The sequence below is a fragment of the Erpetoichthys calabaricus genome, chromosome 12 (assembly GCF_900747795.2).
Source record: "Erpetoichthys calabaricus chromosome 12, fErpCal1.3, whole genome shotgun sequence".
Lineage (NCBI taxonomy): Eukaryota > Metazoa > Chordata > Cladistia > Polypteriformes > Polypteridae > Erpetoichthys > Erpetoichthys calabaricus.
The window spans coordinates 114,702,758-114,719,119 of NC_041405.2; the positions used below are offsets into that span (position 1 = coordinate 114,702,758).

At 38.1% G+C, this 16,362-nt stretch overlaps 2 protein-coding genes across 3 annotated transcripts in view; both read left to right on the forward strand.

The window, feature by feature from the left end:
• gcna (germ cell nuclear acidic peptidase) overlaps positions 1 to 16,362 on the forward strand; it is an 816,449-nt gene that overhangs the window by 735,374 nt on the left and 64,713 nt on the right. The gene's annotated exons all lie outside the window — the stretch shown is intronic.
• ogt.1 (O-linked N-acetylglucosamine (GlcNAc) transferase, tandem duplicate 1) overlaps positions 1 to 16,362 on the forward strand; it is a 51,167-nt gene that overhangs the window by 17,054 nt on the left and 17,751 nt on the right. For both annotated transcript variants that reach the window (XM_028816032.2, XM_028816033.2), the window contains exons 4-12: positions 4,426 to 4,494; positions 8,029 to 8,145; positions 9,849 to 9,928; positions 10,029 to 10,224; positions 10,406 to 10,546; positions 10,872 to 10,972; positions 11,055 to 11,208; positions 11,512 to 11,613; positions 11,966 to 12,145. In XM_028816032.2, coding sequence (XP_028671865.1) covers positions 4,426 to 4,494; positions 8,029 to 8,145; positions 9,849 to 9,928; positions 10,029 to 10,224; positions 10,406 to 10,546; positions 10,872 to 10,972; positions 11,055 to 11,208; positions 11,512 to 11,613; positions 11,966 to 12,145 — 1,140 coding nt within the window. The remainder of the gene's footprint in view (positions 1 to 4,425; positions 4,495 to 8,028; positions 8,146 to 9,848; positions 9,929 to 10,028; positions 10,225 to 10,405; positions 10,547 to 10,871; positions 10,973 to 11,054; positions 11,209 to 11,511; positions 11,614 to 11,965; positions 12,146 to 16,362) is intronic.

Genomic DNA, 16,362 nt, shown 5'->3' on the forward strand with positions numbered 1-16,362 from the left:
GTAGTGTAAATACTGCTCTCAAAACACTTTTAAAATGAAAATAAATTAGTTTGTCTGTATGAAATGATTTTGGACATCAAGGGAAATTTCCTAATGCATGTTTAAATTATTATATGATATTCTAGTTAAAATGGTAATGTTTTTTAAAAGTATTTTAAAGGTTATAAAATGTTAATTCAAAAGTAATTGGTAAATTTCCAAATGATTTACAAACTTGTTGAAAGCATGAAGTTGGATTGTTTGCTGTCACTTGCTAATATACCTCCCAGCCCATTCAAACACTTGTTCTGCCAGCTACACTACCACCTGGGGTGTGGAATTCTTCCTTTAGAATCCTCCAGAAAACTAACCAACTAAACAAAAATCTCAGAAATGTTTTACATGTTTGATTTAAATTTCATGATGTCACAGAAAAAAACAAAATTAACCAATTGGTGGTTTTTAATTTGTTGATACATTTTTTTGTCAGTATCTGTCAATATTATGCTAACTTACATGCTGTATGCTGAGAGTGTGCTTTGTGCAAACAAAGAATTCAGCAGAAGGCCATACAGATGACCAAAGCTGGGGCATATTCTGGACGGGGAAAAAAGAGACATGACAATGTAAAATGTAAAGAAGAAGTTTGGTGAAACTCAAAGAAGATGCAAAGCTCGGTGGTTAGCACACTGTTTACTACCAGCATTCTTAGTACCGACTCAAATGTTGGTTAACCATTTAGCTCTGTTGTGAAAAGGGGGTCTGAATGCACCCTAAGGAGATGCTCTCACTCCTCCGAAACCCCCTCTTAAACGGTGATACAATGGGAAAGAATTTTTTTTTTTTTTAAACCTCCTCTTTGCTTGATCAGCTGCTGCTGCTGCTGTGCCGTGTGATCTGCATCTCGCTTCAAACATTTAAACGCCTGTACAGCAGCTGTGCTACTCTTCGTCTTTTATTTCCGGCCCCGGGTGTGGTTAAATCTCTTGGCACAAAGTCTTGTCTCGCGGGATGCGAGTTCTTGATATTTTTTAGTTTATAATTTAAAAATGGAATAAGAATCTGAAAATCTAACAAAATCACATTAAAGTTCAATAAATTCTGAAAAGAATGATACCAAGCATATATATGTAGGTTTTAAAATAAGCCGATTTAAAACGTTACATAAAAACGTCGCACAAAATCGTTGCACTTTTAGGCTTAGGATTTTATATATAGAGAGTAGATAAATAAAAGAAAGCCAACATACATGTTTTGTTCTTATTTGTTGATAATCTTTTTTGTGGATATTAATATTATTCTAACTTACATGCTCTGTTCTGTGCTTAACAGTTGACTTTGTGCAAACAAAGGATACAGCATAAGTGATTGATAAAAGCACTAACCAACAGGGTGGGCAGATGACTGAAGACGAAACAGTGTCCTGCACAGGAAAAAACAGACGTAATCTGTTACATGCACATCTGCCCACTCTGAATGAGGATGCCCCACCCTCTTGCTTTCTAAAATTCTTTACCATATACTTCAGCATCTGTGGACTCTAAGTGGTAACCTCCAGTTGTTTTAAGTCTTCAAAACATAGTACCAGTAGCTGTTGTCTTCCACTGCAAGCACTCGAGAAAACAACTGAAAACGTTCAATTTCTTTACATGAACCACCTAAATCTGCAGTTTATAAACGTCATTGTTGTTGTTTGTAATAAGTAAAACACAACACGATTCAGTGTTGGAACTACTGTCTGCCTATGGCAAAAAAAAAACAAAAAAAACAAGCTTGAACATACAAAAAACAAAACAAAATACTTGAGTGAATGTAGTAGACAATTAAAAAAACATTATCAGTTAATAATGATAATATATACCCAAGTATTACATTATTCCTATAGATTATCCATTTCAATTCAAAAGAGTATGGATTATCCATTTCAATTCAAAAGAATACACTTTCCTGTCAAATTTTTTATTTTGCTTTTACCATCAACAAAAACCAAGTCACTAGGAAAAGCAGCACATGGTCTAATTAAGGAATGTTTTACTCAAGTGCAATTGTATATAGTATGTTCAAGAGTAAGCAACTCCAGTGACCTAGTATTATTGTTACTGCTTATTATTTGACTGATGCTTTTTTCTAAGGTGACTTACAACATTTGAGAAACACTTTTGTTACATTTTGTTTTTCATTTGGAGCACAGACCAGTAAAGTTCTGTGTGCTCATGGTCACACGGTGTCAGTAGCAGGATTTGAACGCACTAGGTCCAAAGCCCTAATCACTGTTCCACACTGCCTGCCTATTATATTAGTTTTTGGTGACACTTATGTTTAATTATTCAAATATTAAGATTGTTATGTAATTGTATATATTCACTGAGTTTCTTAAAGTTTAAACAAATTATGTTTAATTCTCGCAGGTGCAGCCATGAGCAAAGTATATCTAGAAGTTAACATTAGAACATTAGAACACTCTAGACGAGAACAGGCCATTCAGCCCAACAAAGCTCGCCAGTACTATCCACTTATTTCTTCCAAGAAAACATCAAGTCGAGTTTTGAAAGACCCTAACGTCTTACTGTCTACCACACTACTTGGTAGCTTATTCCAAGTTTCTGTCGTTCTTTGTGTAAAGAAAGAAAGTTACAGTTTAATTGTTTGTGATTCTATGGGCAGTGCTTCTTTAAGATTATGCTTATGTCTTGGAGAAGTAATGTTCATTAGCAGTATGAATAAATGTTTGTGACACTTTTTTAGTCTTGTTTTACATGGTAGGTTTATTTTCTTTGGGTGTTTTTTTTTAAATTAGGAATTTATACTGAACCCCAACTTGACCATATTCTATAGGAGCTGTATTTATATTTATCATGTATTAATGTTCTCTCAGAGGACACCCTGACTACTTTCTGGTTATCTTAAGAGTCATTTAGAAAGGAGTAAACAAAAGGAAGCTTGGATTTTTTTGCTTTGTTTTATCACTTTACCAAGGTATCATGCAAAAAATGCTCTTTTAAAGGGTACTACCCTAAGTTCTTGTCTATAAGCCGGACTCATGTATTAGCCGGAGACCAAAAATCATACGAATTTTTAAAATAAAATCGTATCATAGATAAGCCGGACTCATGGATAAGCCGAACGTACTATAACCTATAACTAATAGAAGGGAGGGAGGTCAGTGGTCTCACTCGCGCCCATTTAATTTCTTTAAGGGGGGGAGAGAGTGTGAGATATTGCCGTCTCTCTCACTCCCCGCATGGCGCGGTTGGAGCGGCCGGAGCGCGTTCTTTCTGCTCTGGGCGTCGCCGAGTCAACACGAGCGCGTAGCGGTCATTTAAATTGTGATTTTATATGTAAGCATATTTAAATATATATCGCGGATTTCTGCGGACAATGGGTCTTTTAATTTCTGGTACATGCTTCCTCAGTTGGTTTGCCCAGTTGATTTCATACAAGGGACGCTATTGGCAGATGGCTGAGAAGCTAGATTGCTTACTTTTCTGTCAATCTTGCGCTGACTATCTGTGATCCTGACGTATGGGGATTGAGCAGGGGGGCTGTTTGCACACCTAGACGATACAGACGCTCGTCTAAAAATGCTGAAAGATTATCTTCACGTTGCTATCTTTTGTAAAGCTGATTCCTGAAAAGACATGCTGCACAGTGCTTCGCATACTTAAAAGCTCGAAGGGCACGTATTGATTTTTGACTGAAAAACAAACTCTCCCTCTCTCTCTCTCTTTGTCTGCTCCTGACGGAGGGGGTGTGAGCTGCCGCCTTCAACAGCTTTGTGCCGCGGTGCTTCGCATACTTAAAAGCCAAACAGACATATTGATTTGTTTGCTTCACTCCTTTGAAGAGGAAGATATGTTTGCATTCTTTTAATTGTGAGACGGAACTGTCATCTCTGCCTTGTCATGGAGCACAGTTTAAACTTTTGAAAAAGAGACAAATGTTTGTTTGCAGTGTTTGAATAACGTTCCTGTCTCTCTACAACCTCCTGTGTTTCTGCGCAAATCTGTGACCCAAGCATGACAATATAAAAATAACCATATAAACATATGGTTTCTACTTTGCGGATATTCTTATTTCGCGGGTGGCTCTGGAACGCAACCCCCGCGATGGATGTATAAGCCGGACTTATGTATAAGCCGATATTCTATTTTTTCATTTTCACAACTTTTTTCCTTAGATAAGCCGCGGCTTATTGACAAGAACTTAGGGTAGTTCTGTGGTGTAACGTGAGACCCAAACTGTTGCTTTGCTTGTTGTTTAATGTGCAAAGAGGAAATGCTTAGAAATAGTAATTTTTTTTATAATTCCTTAGCTTGTTGTTTAATGTGCAAAGAGGAAATGCTTAGAAATAGTAATTTTTTTTATAATTCCTTAGCTTGTTGTTTAATGTGCAAAGAGGAAATGCTTGGAAATAGTAATTTTTTTTTGTTTTATAATTCCTTATAGGATTTGTACTGTGTGCGCAGTGACCTGGGGAATCTCCTTAAAGCCCTGGGTCGCCTTGAGGAAGCCAAGGTAGGTCCATTTTTGATAGTAATTAATTGTGCTGCCCGAGGGGATGGGTGGTTATACACAAGCTATTTGGTAAATCTTGGCAAATGTTAGTCAATTGCATTTTGAGGGTTTACCACAGGATGAACTTTTTGGGGTTTTTGATTTTTTTATTGCTAAACAATTCAAAAAGGGCCCTGGTGGAAGTCACAAAATTTTACACACACCCCCCCCCCCCTTTTTATTTTATATATTTTTACCCCCTTTTATATATTTTTAATCTTTTCTACAGCTGCTTTGCTGTTTACACTTTTTTTTTTTTTTGGTCCCCACTGTAAAAAGTTATAGTTGTGAAGTTTGAATGAACTAAATAAATGTTTACCTTTTAGTTGTGGAGTTGACAGTTCTTTATTTTTAATTACATGTTACTTTTTATTTTTATGCATTTTTTTTTAAAGAAAAGTATTACAAAACTCTCCTCCACCATCCTTCCATTTCAAAATCTAGTCTCATTCCAGCCATTTTAGTTAGTCTTTATGGCTGACACTTGTGTCGGCAACCTACTATTTAGGAAGAAAGGCTGCTAATTTATTTTATTGTTAACTAGAAAAAAAATGCTTAAAAAAATCCCAGAAGGTAATTGTTTGGCTTGGTCTTATAAAAATGGACTGAAAGGTAGTAATATTTGCTATTTAACAAATAAGATGGCTTCTAGCCCTTTGACATTAGTTTTATTAAGAAATTTTTTTCTTGTTTATTTATTTATTTATTTATTTTTTACTTTTGTTTTGGCAGTATTGTTTTCTTTGAACTAATAAAACTAAAATGAGGCTTTTTTTGGCCTATTGATTGGACATAAAGATCACATTGGAAATATCCATTTTTATTTGTGTTTTTTCTATTATGTTTTTACTTCCCATCTTCCCACCTTTTCCTCTTTCCCTTTTTATTTATTTATTTTTCTTTTTCTTCCCTGGTTACAAGCCATCTTGTGACGTGCCACAGGGGTGAAGAACAGGGAGGAGCTTGAGGCTGTCTGCCTGCCCATGACCCTCTTCATCTAATGTTCCAAGCCCCGCGCGCTAGCTTAGGATGAGTGGAGTGTGCACACAGAGTAGCTGTCTGTTTGTTTGTTGAGCCAGGCACACTGCTAAGTGTCTGAGAAGGCAAGATATATTTGTCCCTTTAAACAATAGTACTTTTATTTTTTGTTGTAATATGCAATGAGAGACAGTATTCGTTTTAGCTTTTAACCACCTTTATTTCTAAGATTGAAAAAGTGGTGTTTGCAGTGTCTCTGTCCTACCTGTCCCTCTTTATATCAACTTGTTTTATACATTTTAGGAACACTTATTTTCAGTAATATAGACCAAGAAGGGAATGTTTTTTTAGATTTTTCCCTAAATAAATTTTCTCATTTTTTAAGCTGCTTCAAACATCCCTTTTTGTTTCTGTATACTTTATTACTCACTTTAGGTTTACTCTTCAAATGGTTATGCCCTTTCTCATTGTATCAAGCAGACAGCTAACACCATTTTGCACTTCACCGCACGCTATAGTGGCTGGGATAGTGAGAGGGTGCGCATGCAGCAAGCGCTGACTTCTTTATTTCAGATCTGTGGAGGAATCTAGATTCAGAATTAAATGCTCAAGATTTCTATCCATTGGTCAGGATTCAGGAATTCAAGACAGAGAAAAGCAGGGATTAAAGAAAGCTGTAAGGTCCATTGACTTGTTTATTTTTAGACATTCATGATTTATTATTATTAAGCACTTGTGATCAGTTCATTTGAGAAGATCAAGCCAACTTAACCTCTTCATTCTTTTTAAAAGTGTAAATTTATATATGTGTAAATGACAGCAAGAAAGCCTTTCTTCCCTCCCATACCTTCTATCCCCCCTAAGCATTTTGGTTTTTTTATTTTGTGTTCTATTTATTTTTTGGGGTGGGGGGAGATAGGAAAAAAAATTAGAAAATTTTGCATGACAGGGCAATTGCAAAACTCGCACAGTGTTTGAAATTTTTTCTGTATATTCCAAAAAGAGAATGTACTATTTGCATACTCTTACTAACGCTTTTGTTTTCTTATTTTGTCTCTCTTGATTTTTTCATCACTGATATTGTTATTTAGAAGGTTTCAGGTGGGTGAAACTATACCAGCGTAGGTGCAGCGCTGAATGGAACTCTAGGGCAGCATCAATCCTCACCTCCTCTTCCAGCTGCGGCCGCCCCCTGACAAAGTCGAAAAATATGGTAACGGGTTTGTAACTGCCACCAAAACAAAACAATAAACACTTCACTCCATGTCTAAATTCATGTATCTTGTGAGTTCAAGAGAAAAAGTAATAATTATAATTTAAGATAAAATTTCAACCACATTTTTATACATTAAAAAATATAGATTTAATTGGCAGTAACGTTAAACATTATACATAAAAAAAAAAAAAAAAAAAAGCAACAAGACCCTTCTAACTCTTCTATTTGTTAATTATTTATCCTTTTTTTTTCTTCTTTATTTGGACATGCAGCGTTCTGCTGAGCTGATGATGCGTTGTGAGCCTGCAGTAGCGCAAAGGCTGCGCAGCGAAGTTTGCGCACGGCATGCGCATGCAAAGTTATATGTGTTGTAAACTGTAGACTGGAAATGCAATCTCCGACTAGCATGATGTCTGGCACTGTTCCCAGATGGAACTGAAATTGTCACAGATAAAAATTCACTACCAGCATTTGGTAGTAATTAAAGCAGTGTTTTTTACTGCACTGATTTTAATGGATGCTGTCTCTTATTGAGACACTGGCCCTACTGTGTTTTTTCTTCAATAGAATGTTTTTATGTGCCTGTCTAGTATGGAGTTTTTGCTTACTGTCCATGGTTTACTCAATAAACCAATAAATGCGCTGGCAAAGCAGTCTCTGTGCAGCACGCAAGCGGCGAAAGCGCAAGCGTTATTTTTGCGCTAGCTTTGCAGGGACTTTTACCTTTGCACAGAAATTGCATTTGAGGTTTGGTATACATTGCCATCATTCTAACACCTAATTTCCATTATTTTGAGTCTTCTGTTTGAAGTTTGATATATATTGTCATCAGTATGACAGTGTTATTTTGAGACTTCAACATTAAGTATGTTTTCTGTAAAAGTATTTTTTTAATACTAATTAGGAACAAGTCTATCAAATTTTTAATATTCCGTTACATTTATAAAACTATTGAAATATAAGGAACCATCAAAAACTAATTAGTTTACCACCTGCTTTCAAAAGTGAGCTTTTGATTTGGGGCTCAATATTTAACTGAAGAATGGATGACTGTGCCTGGGTATGGGTCGGATCAGCGCAGCGTAGGAAAAAGCAAGCGGCTTAGCGCGGCAGTATCATGCGCTTGCCAGCCTATACTGCAGGTTCACTTTTTGAATGTTTTGAGAATGAACACTAATAGTTGTTTATTTTCTTTCCTTTTATTCAATCTTTTTGTTTCTTGATTTTTTTTTTTTTGACAATCTACACCTTTCATTTTGTTCCTTGCCCTGTCCTCTGAATTCATTATTAAACGAATAAAGGCCTGCTATCTGAAAGCTATTGAGACTCAACCAAATTTTGCAGTTGCATGGAGTAATCTTGGCTGCGTCTTCAATGCCCAAGGGGAAATCTGGCTTGCCATTCATCATTTTGAAAAGGTAACTAGAAGTGATTTATTATGTAATAGAGGAGAGCAAAACAGTAACAACATTTTTAATTTCCTGGCTTTTAATTTTGATTTTCGAGTATATTAACTTTTTTTCATATTCAAATTACTACCAACAAAAGTGTTACCTGTTTTTCGGTTAAAGCAGATCTGTTCTACTCAAGTTGATGCAAGAATAAAAGCACACATTATTCCAGCTTCACTGGAATATGCAGTTATCTAATGAAAAGTTGTTTTGGCTTTGAGGTGTAGAGAAGGCCTCTGGAGTTAACGTATTCTACTTGAGATTATTCACAGTGCATGATTAGTTATGGATGCCTTACCCAGCATGTGTGTTTTAGCATATTGGTTAATTTGAAATGGCAGGTAATTCTACCTAGGTATTGTATAAACTGAAAAAAAAAATTTTTTTTTCTTAAATATGTTAATATTTAATTTAAATACATTTTTTCATTGCCTGAAAAGCAAGTAGGTACTGTGATGTAGTTGTGGAAGGAGAAGCTTTCTTTATCTAAACCTAAATTTCAGCAGATCTTGATAAAGTCCTACAAATGCCAGAGGCTGGTATATATGTGGTAGACTGCTGTTGTTGAGCACACTTGAATGTTTTAGGACAATTGTTCATACTTGTGTGCCTTGTTTCACCCAAGTTGGATATTAGTACATTTTCTTCTGTGTACTTTAATAATTTAATAACAGCTGCAATTATTTCACTTCATCAATATTTAAAATATTGTAAAAAAGTGTACACTTCTTTTTTTAATCCCTTATTTCACAGTTCAGTATTTCAAAATATTAACTTAAGCTTTAAAAGCTGGTAACTGAAGCAGTCGCTAAGATTTAGGTTTGTGGTGCAGAATGGAAGCCTCCTTGGGATAGTTAAGTGTTTATGTCTGTCAGAGTCCCCAGCCATGGTTCAATGACCGGAGACTATTGAAGATAGTGCCAAGAAGCCCTTTTTCTGGTAAAGTTTCAAATTGGTAGTTTGATGGGGAAGATTGTATTGTTATTTTTTTGCAGTCAGAAGCCTGAATAATTAGGTTGGATGAGACTAGGGTTTGCAAACTTGTAATTGATTTTTGTTGCCCCTTGTAGGAGGAGGACATTTTTGTGGCTGTGAAGTGCTGGCATTATTTGAGTCTCCTACTGTTAATTTCACTGTTACAGAAGAATTCACCAAAACTCATAAACCTTTTTACATTTGAAATTTAAATTTATTTACCTAGATTATGCCCTAAATTGTGATGTAGCAAAAGTGATAGTTTTAGGGGGACACCTGCACATTATAAAGGAAATTAAGCTATAATACAGAAGTGGCAGTGTCTTGTGTTGATTAGTAGAAGGAAAAGAAATAGTATGCCTCTACCACTGTAAAAACATGTTTAGTGAAAGGTGCCGTCTCAGATGCTAACCTAGATTTAATAATTGTCTTACTTGGGTGCAATATAGTGTTTATGAGCAGTCAAAATGTATGGTGTACATTGCTTTGTAATAAAATTTGAAATGGTTTATTTCTGTCATGTTATAGTCACAGTTTACTAAGTAGAAAAAGTACAGCTTTCACTTGCACTACAAATTCTTCTTTCTAGACAAGAATATTTGTAGTCAAGTTGCAGATGCTCAACTGATAAAAGACATCTTGGTAGGTTAGAATGTCTAGGTGACCATTACATTTTTATATGTATTTTTTACCAGGCTGTGACCCTAGATCCAAATTTCTTAGATGCTTATATAAACCTTGGGAATGTTCTAAAGGAAGCTCGTATTTTTGACAGGTAAGTACTTCATTTTGTTAAGAAAATGTGTGTGATTTTAATTTACAAATAATTCTCTTTTAAATTTCCTTTATTTATCCTGCTTTTTGTCTACCAACAGAGCTGTTGCCGCCTACTTACGCGCTCTTAGTTTGAGCCCAAATCATGCTGTTGTACATGGTAATCTCGCCTGTGTTTATTATGAACAAGGATTAATTGATCTTGCTATTGATACTTACCGACGTGCTATTGAACTACAGCCACACTTCCCTGATGCTTATTGTAATCTTGCCAATGCTCTCAAAGAGAAAGGAAATGTAAGAAGTGACTTTTTGAATTTCTTGTATTAAAAAAAAAATTACACTTTGAATTTATTGTATAAAAAAAAAAAAATTCACCATCTGTCTAATTAAATAATTCTTTAACTGCCTGCCTTTCTAAATCTAATATGCTTGCTATTATAATTGTTAAAGGTTTTTTTAATGGTTTTTGTTTCAGGTCGGTGAAGCCGAAGACTGTTACAATACAGCGTTAAGGCTTTGCCCCACTCATGCTGACTCTCTTAATAACTTGGCCAACATCAAAAGGGAGCAAGGAAACATTGAGGAAGCTGTCAGACTGTATAGGAAAGCTTTAGAGGTAAGTTGTCTATTATAAGTCATATCTTGCAACCTTTTAAAGAGGCAAAAGGGATCTACAGTGGAGAATCACATCTCAGGGACCATTTTGCTCACAGTGGCTTGTAAAGTGGCCTTATTTAGCTGCCTTATGTGCAGTGCACCTGTGAGATTGTCACCTTTAGCTGTTTTCTTTCCTATTATTCTATCATTTTTGCTGAATCTAAAAGTGAAAGTATGATTTGTATTTTCCTTCGTTTGTGTATTGAATGGATGTACTACGTGAAATAAAATTGTTTGCTATTTTGTTTTCACACACATTTTGTAATTTTAAAACTTTTTTTAAGGTCTTTCCAGAGTTTGCTGCAGCACACTCGAATCTTGCAAGTGTTTTACAACAGCAAGGCAAATTACAAGAAGCTCTCATGCATTATAAAGAGGCTATTAGGTAGGGTAACTATTTCCCTTACTGAGCACCACAAACTTGCAATAGTCTGTAGTATAATTAATTGTTAATATGTTAATTTCAGGATTAGTCCTACCTTTGCTGATGCCTACTCCAATATGGGTAACACATTAAAAGAAATGCAGGATGTTCAGGGTGCCTTGCAGTGTTACACACGTGCCATCCAGATTAACCCTGCTTTTGCAGATGCACACAGCAATCTTGCCTCCATACATAAGGTGAGTGCTTTTAAGAGTGCCTTACTTTTATTTTATTCCTTATGAATTATGTTTGTTTTTTTTTAATATGAGCTTAAAATATAAGCAACTTTGGAAATTTATTTTCAAATTAGTGTTTGTGCAAAATTGAAGGAGGCTGTTTAAGGTTCTGTTAAGATTAAATATAATATGTATATGTGTGTGTTTTATTTATTTATTTATTTATATATATATATATATATATATATATATATATATATATATATATATATTACACTCACACAGAAATGATATTTAAAATAATTTTTCTTTTTCTCATGAAAGGATTCAGGAAATATTCCAGAGGCTATTGCTTCATATCGTACTGCCCTTAAGTTAAAACCAGACTTCCCAGATGCCTATTGTAACCTGGCACACTGTCTTCAGGTAAGATGAAGAAGAGAAGTTGTTGTTTTGTTTAATTGTATTTATTTGTGGTGTTAAAAGTGTGCATATTGTTTATCTTTGTGGAGTTTGTACCATCTGCAAACACTCTTTACTCCTATATTGCTAGGACACGAGTGTTAGGTTAATGTGTTATTATATATTAGTACCATGTGGCTGTTTTTGTAAGTGGTCCCTGCAGTGGATTTAACACCACATCTTGGATTCTTTCCTGCCTTTGTGCTTAATACTATTGGAACACACTCCAGCCTTCAATGACAGTTGGGTTAATCAGATTTGAGAATGTTGTTTTTATTTGTTTAAATTAAAAATATATTTTTGTTTACCCTCTTAGATTGTCTGTGATTGGACAGACTATGATGAGAGAATGAAAAAACTGGTGAGCATTGTGGCAGATCAGTTGGAGAAAAACCGCTTGCCTTCAGTACACCCTCATCACAGCATGTTATACCCCCTCTCCCATGGTTTTCGTAAAGCAATTGCTGAAAGACATGGCAATCTTTGTCTTGATAAGGTAAGGTTTGTTTTGTCTCTTTGCATTTGTTGCCACTATGAAATTTACTATGTTGATCTCTGCAGTAAAATTTGTTAGGTAGGTTTAGGGCCAATAAGTAGTATTAGTTAAATAGCCTTTGAGATGTGATCTCATTTACAGCTCCAGCTTAGGTAGGTTTAGGGCCAATAAGTAGTATTAGTTAAATAATAGCCTTTGATATATGATCTCATTTAAAGCTCCAGCTAAGTCCAAATTTTTGTTAACCTTTATGAGTCTGCTCAAAGGCACAAGAGACATGTAAGAAATTGGCAGTTAGGACAAAAATCCCTAAAATATAATTTCACACATCATTCAAGTTGAATTTCTAGGATACAAGTGTGTCAGCATACATAAAGAATTTAGATTTTGGTATATGGATATTTGTACATTTTACGTTAGAAAAAGGTCAATGCCTGTCACTAAGCCATTGAGGACAAGGCAAGAACCAGCAAATTTAGATTTTGGTATATGGATATTTGTACATTTTACATTAGAAAAAGGTCAATGCCCGTCACTAAGCCATTGAGGACAAAGCAAGAACCAGCTCTTGATAGGGCAGCAGCTCATAAATCAGTTTACTTTGTTACTAAGAGCTAGAGGGCTCAAATATAGTCATTTCATCCATAAAGATGTAATAGGGTCAAAATTGAATATACTCAAATTGCTAAATAAGCATTTGTCTTTAACCTTGTTAAATAATTTTGACATCTAGAGTTTCACAGCACTGTACATCAGCATATATCACATAAAACTCAGAACCAAAGTGGTATTATTACAGTATTTTCTACAGTGATTAAAATGAAATTTAAGTTCCAAATATAAAAAAAAAATTTTTTGTGCTCTCCAAAATTCTGGTGCCACACTACTTCTTAACTACAGTAATCCCTCGCTATATCGCGCTTCGCCTTTCGCGGCTTCACTCCATCGCGGATTTTATATGTAAGCATATTTAAATATATATCGCGGATTTTTTGCTTGTTCGCGGATTTCTGCGGACAATGGGTCTTTTAATTTCTGGTACATGCTTCTTCAGTTGGTTTGCCCAGTTGATTTCATACAAGGGACGCTATTGGCAGATGGCTGAGAAGCTACCCAACTTACTTTTCTCTATCTCTGTCTTGCGCTGACTTTCTCTGATCCTGACGTAGGGGGATTGAGCAGGGGGGCTGTTCGCACACCTAGACGATACGGACGCTCGTCTAAAAATGCTGAAAGATTATCTTCACGTTGCTACCTTCTGTGCAGCTGCTTCCTGAAGCGACATGCTGCACCGTGCTTCGCATACTTAAAAGCTCGAAGGGCACGTATTGATTTTTGATTGAAAAACAAACTCTGTGTCTCTCTCTCTTTCTCTGCTCCTGACGGAGGGGGTGTGAGCTGCCGCCTTCAACAGCTTTGTGCCGCGGTGCTTCGCATACTTAAAAGCCAAACAGCCCTATTGATTTGTTTGCTTTTCTCTATCTCTCTGACATTACAGTATCTGCTCCTGACGCTAGCACTCCTTTGAAGAGGAAGATATGTTTGCATTCTTTTAATTGTGAGACGGAACTGTCATCTCTGTCTTGTTATGGAGCACAGTTTAAACTTTTGAAAAAGAGACAAATGTTTGTTTGCAGTGTTTGAATAACGTTCCTGTCTCTCTACAACCTCCTGTGTTTCTGCGCAAATCTGTGACCCAAGCATGACAATATAAAAATAACCATATAAACATATGGTTTCTACTTCGCGGATTTTCTTATTTCGCGGGTGGCTCTGGAACGCAACCCCCGCGATGGAGGAGGGATTACTGTATATTCTTTGTTTCCTTGTCATTCACCAACTTGACAGACCCTTTTCTGAGCTCCTCTCCAGGTAGTGATAAAAGCTTATTTTCTTTGTGCCAGTTTGTGCCATTTACCCAAATATACTTAATTTTAACAGCAGAATGACTGCTTGTATTAGAATAAAAACTATACAGTACTGTGAATGAAAAGACTTTAAGGCACTTTATATTGACTTTTGATCTAACACCAGACACACTTTCTGTGATCAATCTGTGTCATTTAACATGTTTATGATAGTACCCCTGTTGACTAGGAATTCTTCTGAATTAGTAAAGCACATGGGAATCAATTGACAACCACAGTTCTTCCATACATTCAACACCTCACTCACCTGGGGCCTCATGTATAACTCCATGCGTAGATTTCGGGCTAAAACATGACGTACGGACAAAAGTGGAAAAAATTAATATGCACAAAACCGTGTGTAAGCCAACTCACATGCACTTCAGCTCCATAAATACCAGTCAGCGTGAAAATCAATATAGATAGCCCGTTAAGTTCAGCGTTTTGTGAAAAGACAGTGGCAAAAGCACAAAAAAAAAAAATTGAGCGTAAGCGAAGTGGTGCAAGGAAAAACATACTGTTTGTTGGCTTAAATAGTGTTATAAGCAACAAAAAGAAAGTGATAGAATGATACAGAGCTGCAGAGACACTTGAAAGTTCAAGTTCAGAAAGTTTGCACAGTGCCCAAAATTAAACGTGGTCAAATATCAAAGTCGCAGAGAAAAGGTCAGTCGTAGCCCACCATCAGTGCCATACGAGAGCATATTAGGGTACAGAGGAAAAAAAACTAGTGTAAGAGCCATTTCCTAGTTACATAAGATTCATAAATACTAGCCAACCCGCAGTGTAACATACGCCGCATAATTATGTATTGATGGGTGAACACTTGCTGAACGACACAGTTGTCCAAATGGGGTGGGTTTGTGGATACCAGTGTGAGTGAATGAAAAGATGGACCTCTGGAGAGAGCAACATACAATTGTCCGTGACTGAAAGCGGGATCGTCTGTGACGATGGAGGCCACGCTGGTGAAAGTTACTTCCCAGCCCCCCTCCCTCCCTCTCTCTCTCAGCAGCAGGCGAGCCTCCCCAGCCCCCCCCCTCTCTCAACAGCAGGCGAGACTCCCCAGCCCCCCCCCCTCTCTCTTTCTCAGCAGCACCCCTCCCCCTGTCCCTCTCTCAGCAGCAGGCGAGCCTCCCCAGCCCCCCCCTCTCAGCAGCACACGAGACTCCCCAGCCCCCCCCTCTCTCTCTCAGCAGCACACGAGCCCCCTCCCCCCTCTCTCTCAGCAGCACACGAGCCTCCCCAGCCCCCCCCTCTCTCTCTCTCAGCAGCACCCGAGCCTCTCCAGCCCCCCCCCTCTCTCTCTCAGCAGCACGAGAGCCCCCTCCCCCTGTCCCTCTCTCAGCAGCATGCGAGCCTCCCCAGCCCCCCCCACCTCTCTCTCAGTAGCACGGGAGCCTCCCCAGCCCCCCCCCCCCCTCTCTCAGCAGCACGGGAGCCTCCCCAGCCCCCCCCTCTCTCTCTCAGCAGCACGTGGGTCTCCCCAGCCCCCCCTCTCTCAGCAGCACTGTGAGCCCCCTCTCCCTCTCTCAGCAGCACCCGAGCCTCCCCAGCCCCCCCCCCCCTCTCTCAGCAGCACACGGGTCTCCCCAGCCCCCCCTCTCTCAGCAGCACCGTGAGCCCCCTCTCCCTCTCTCAGCAGCACCCGAGCCTCCCCAGCCCCCCCCCCCCTCTCTCTCAGCAGCACACGAGCCTCCCCAGCCCCCCCCTCTCCCTCTCTCTCTCAGCAGCACGTGAGCCCCCTCTCCCTCTCTCAGGAGCACACGAGCCTCCCCAGCCCCCCCCCCCTCTCTCTCTCAGCAGCACGTGAGCCCCCTCCCCTTCTGTCTCTCAGAAGCACTGGAGCCCTCTCTCTCTGTAAAATTGCAGCAGTTGTATAAACACTTTTTTTTAAAATGAGTTTTAAGCACAGGGGGGAAAAAAGGAACATTTCAACAAATCCAAACTTTATTTAAAAGCCAAGCAAGATAGTAACATTGCAGGAGTTCACCATTTTTAATCAGGCGACTGACAGTAGTGGAGTCAGGCACAGAGAAGGTCAGCTGCAGAGAGAGCGTCCCGACTGTTGCAGGGCGGTGAAGCAGGTGAGACGCTAATGAAAAAGAGGCACAGGGTTTATTGGTTTTTAAAGACTGCTTCATTGTGTTTTAACCTCAGTTTTAAAGGATTGCGCGGCTCTCTCTGTCGCGCTGCCTGTGTGTGCGTGGCTCTCTGTCGGGCTGCCTGTGTGTACCTCTGTCTCTCTCTGGTGCTGCCTCTGTGTGAACCAAGGTTCCACTGAGGTTGACTAATGAAAAGTCAACGTGG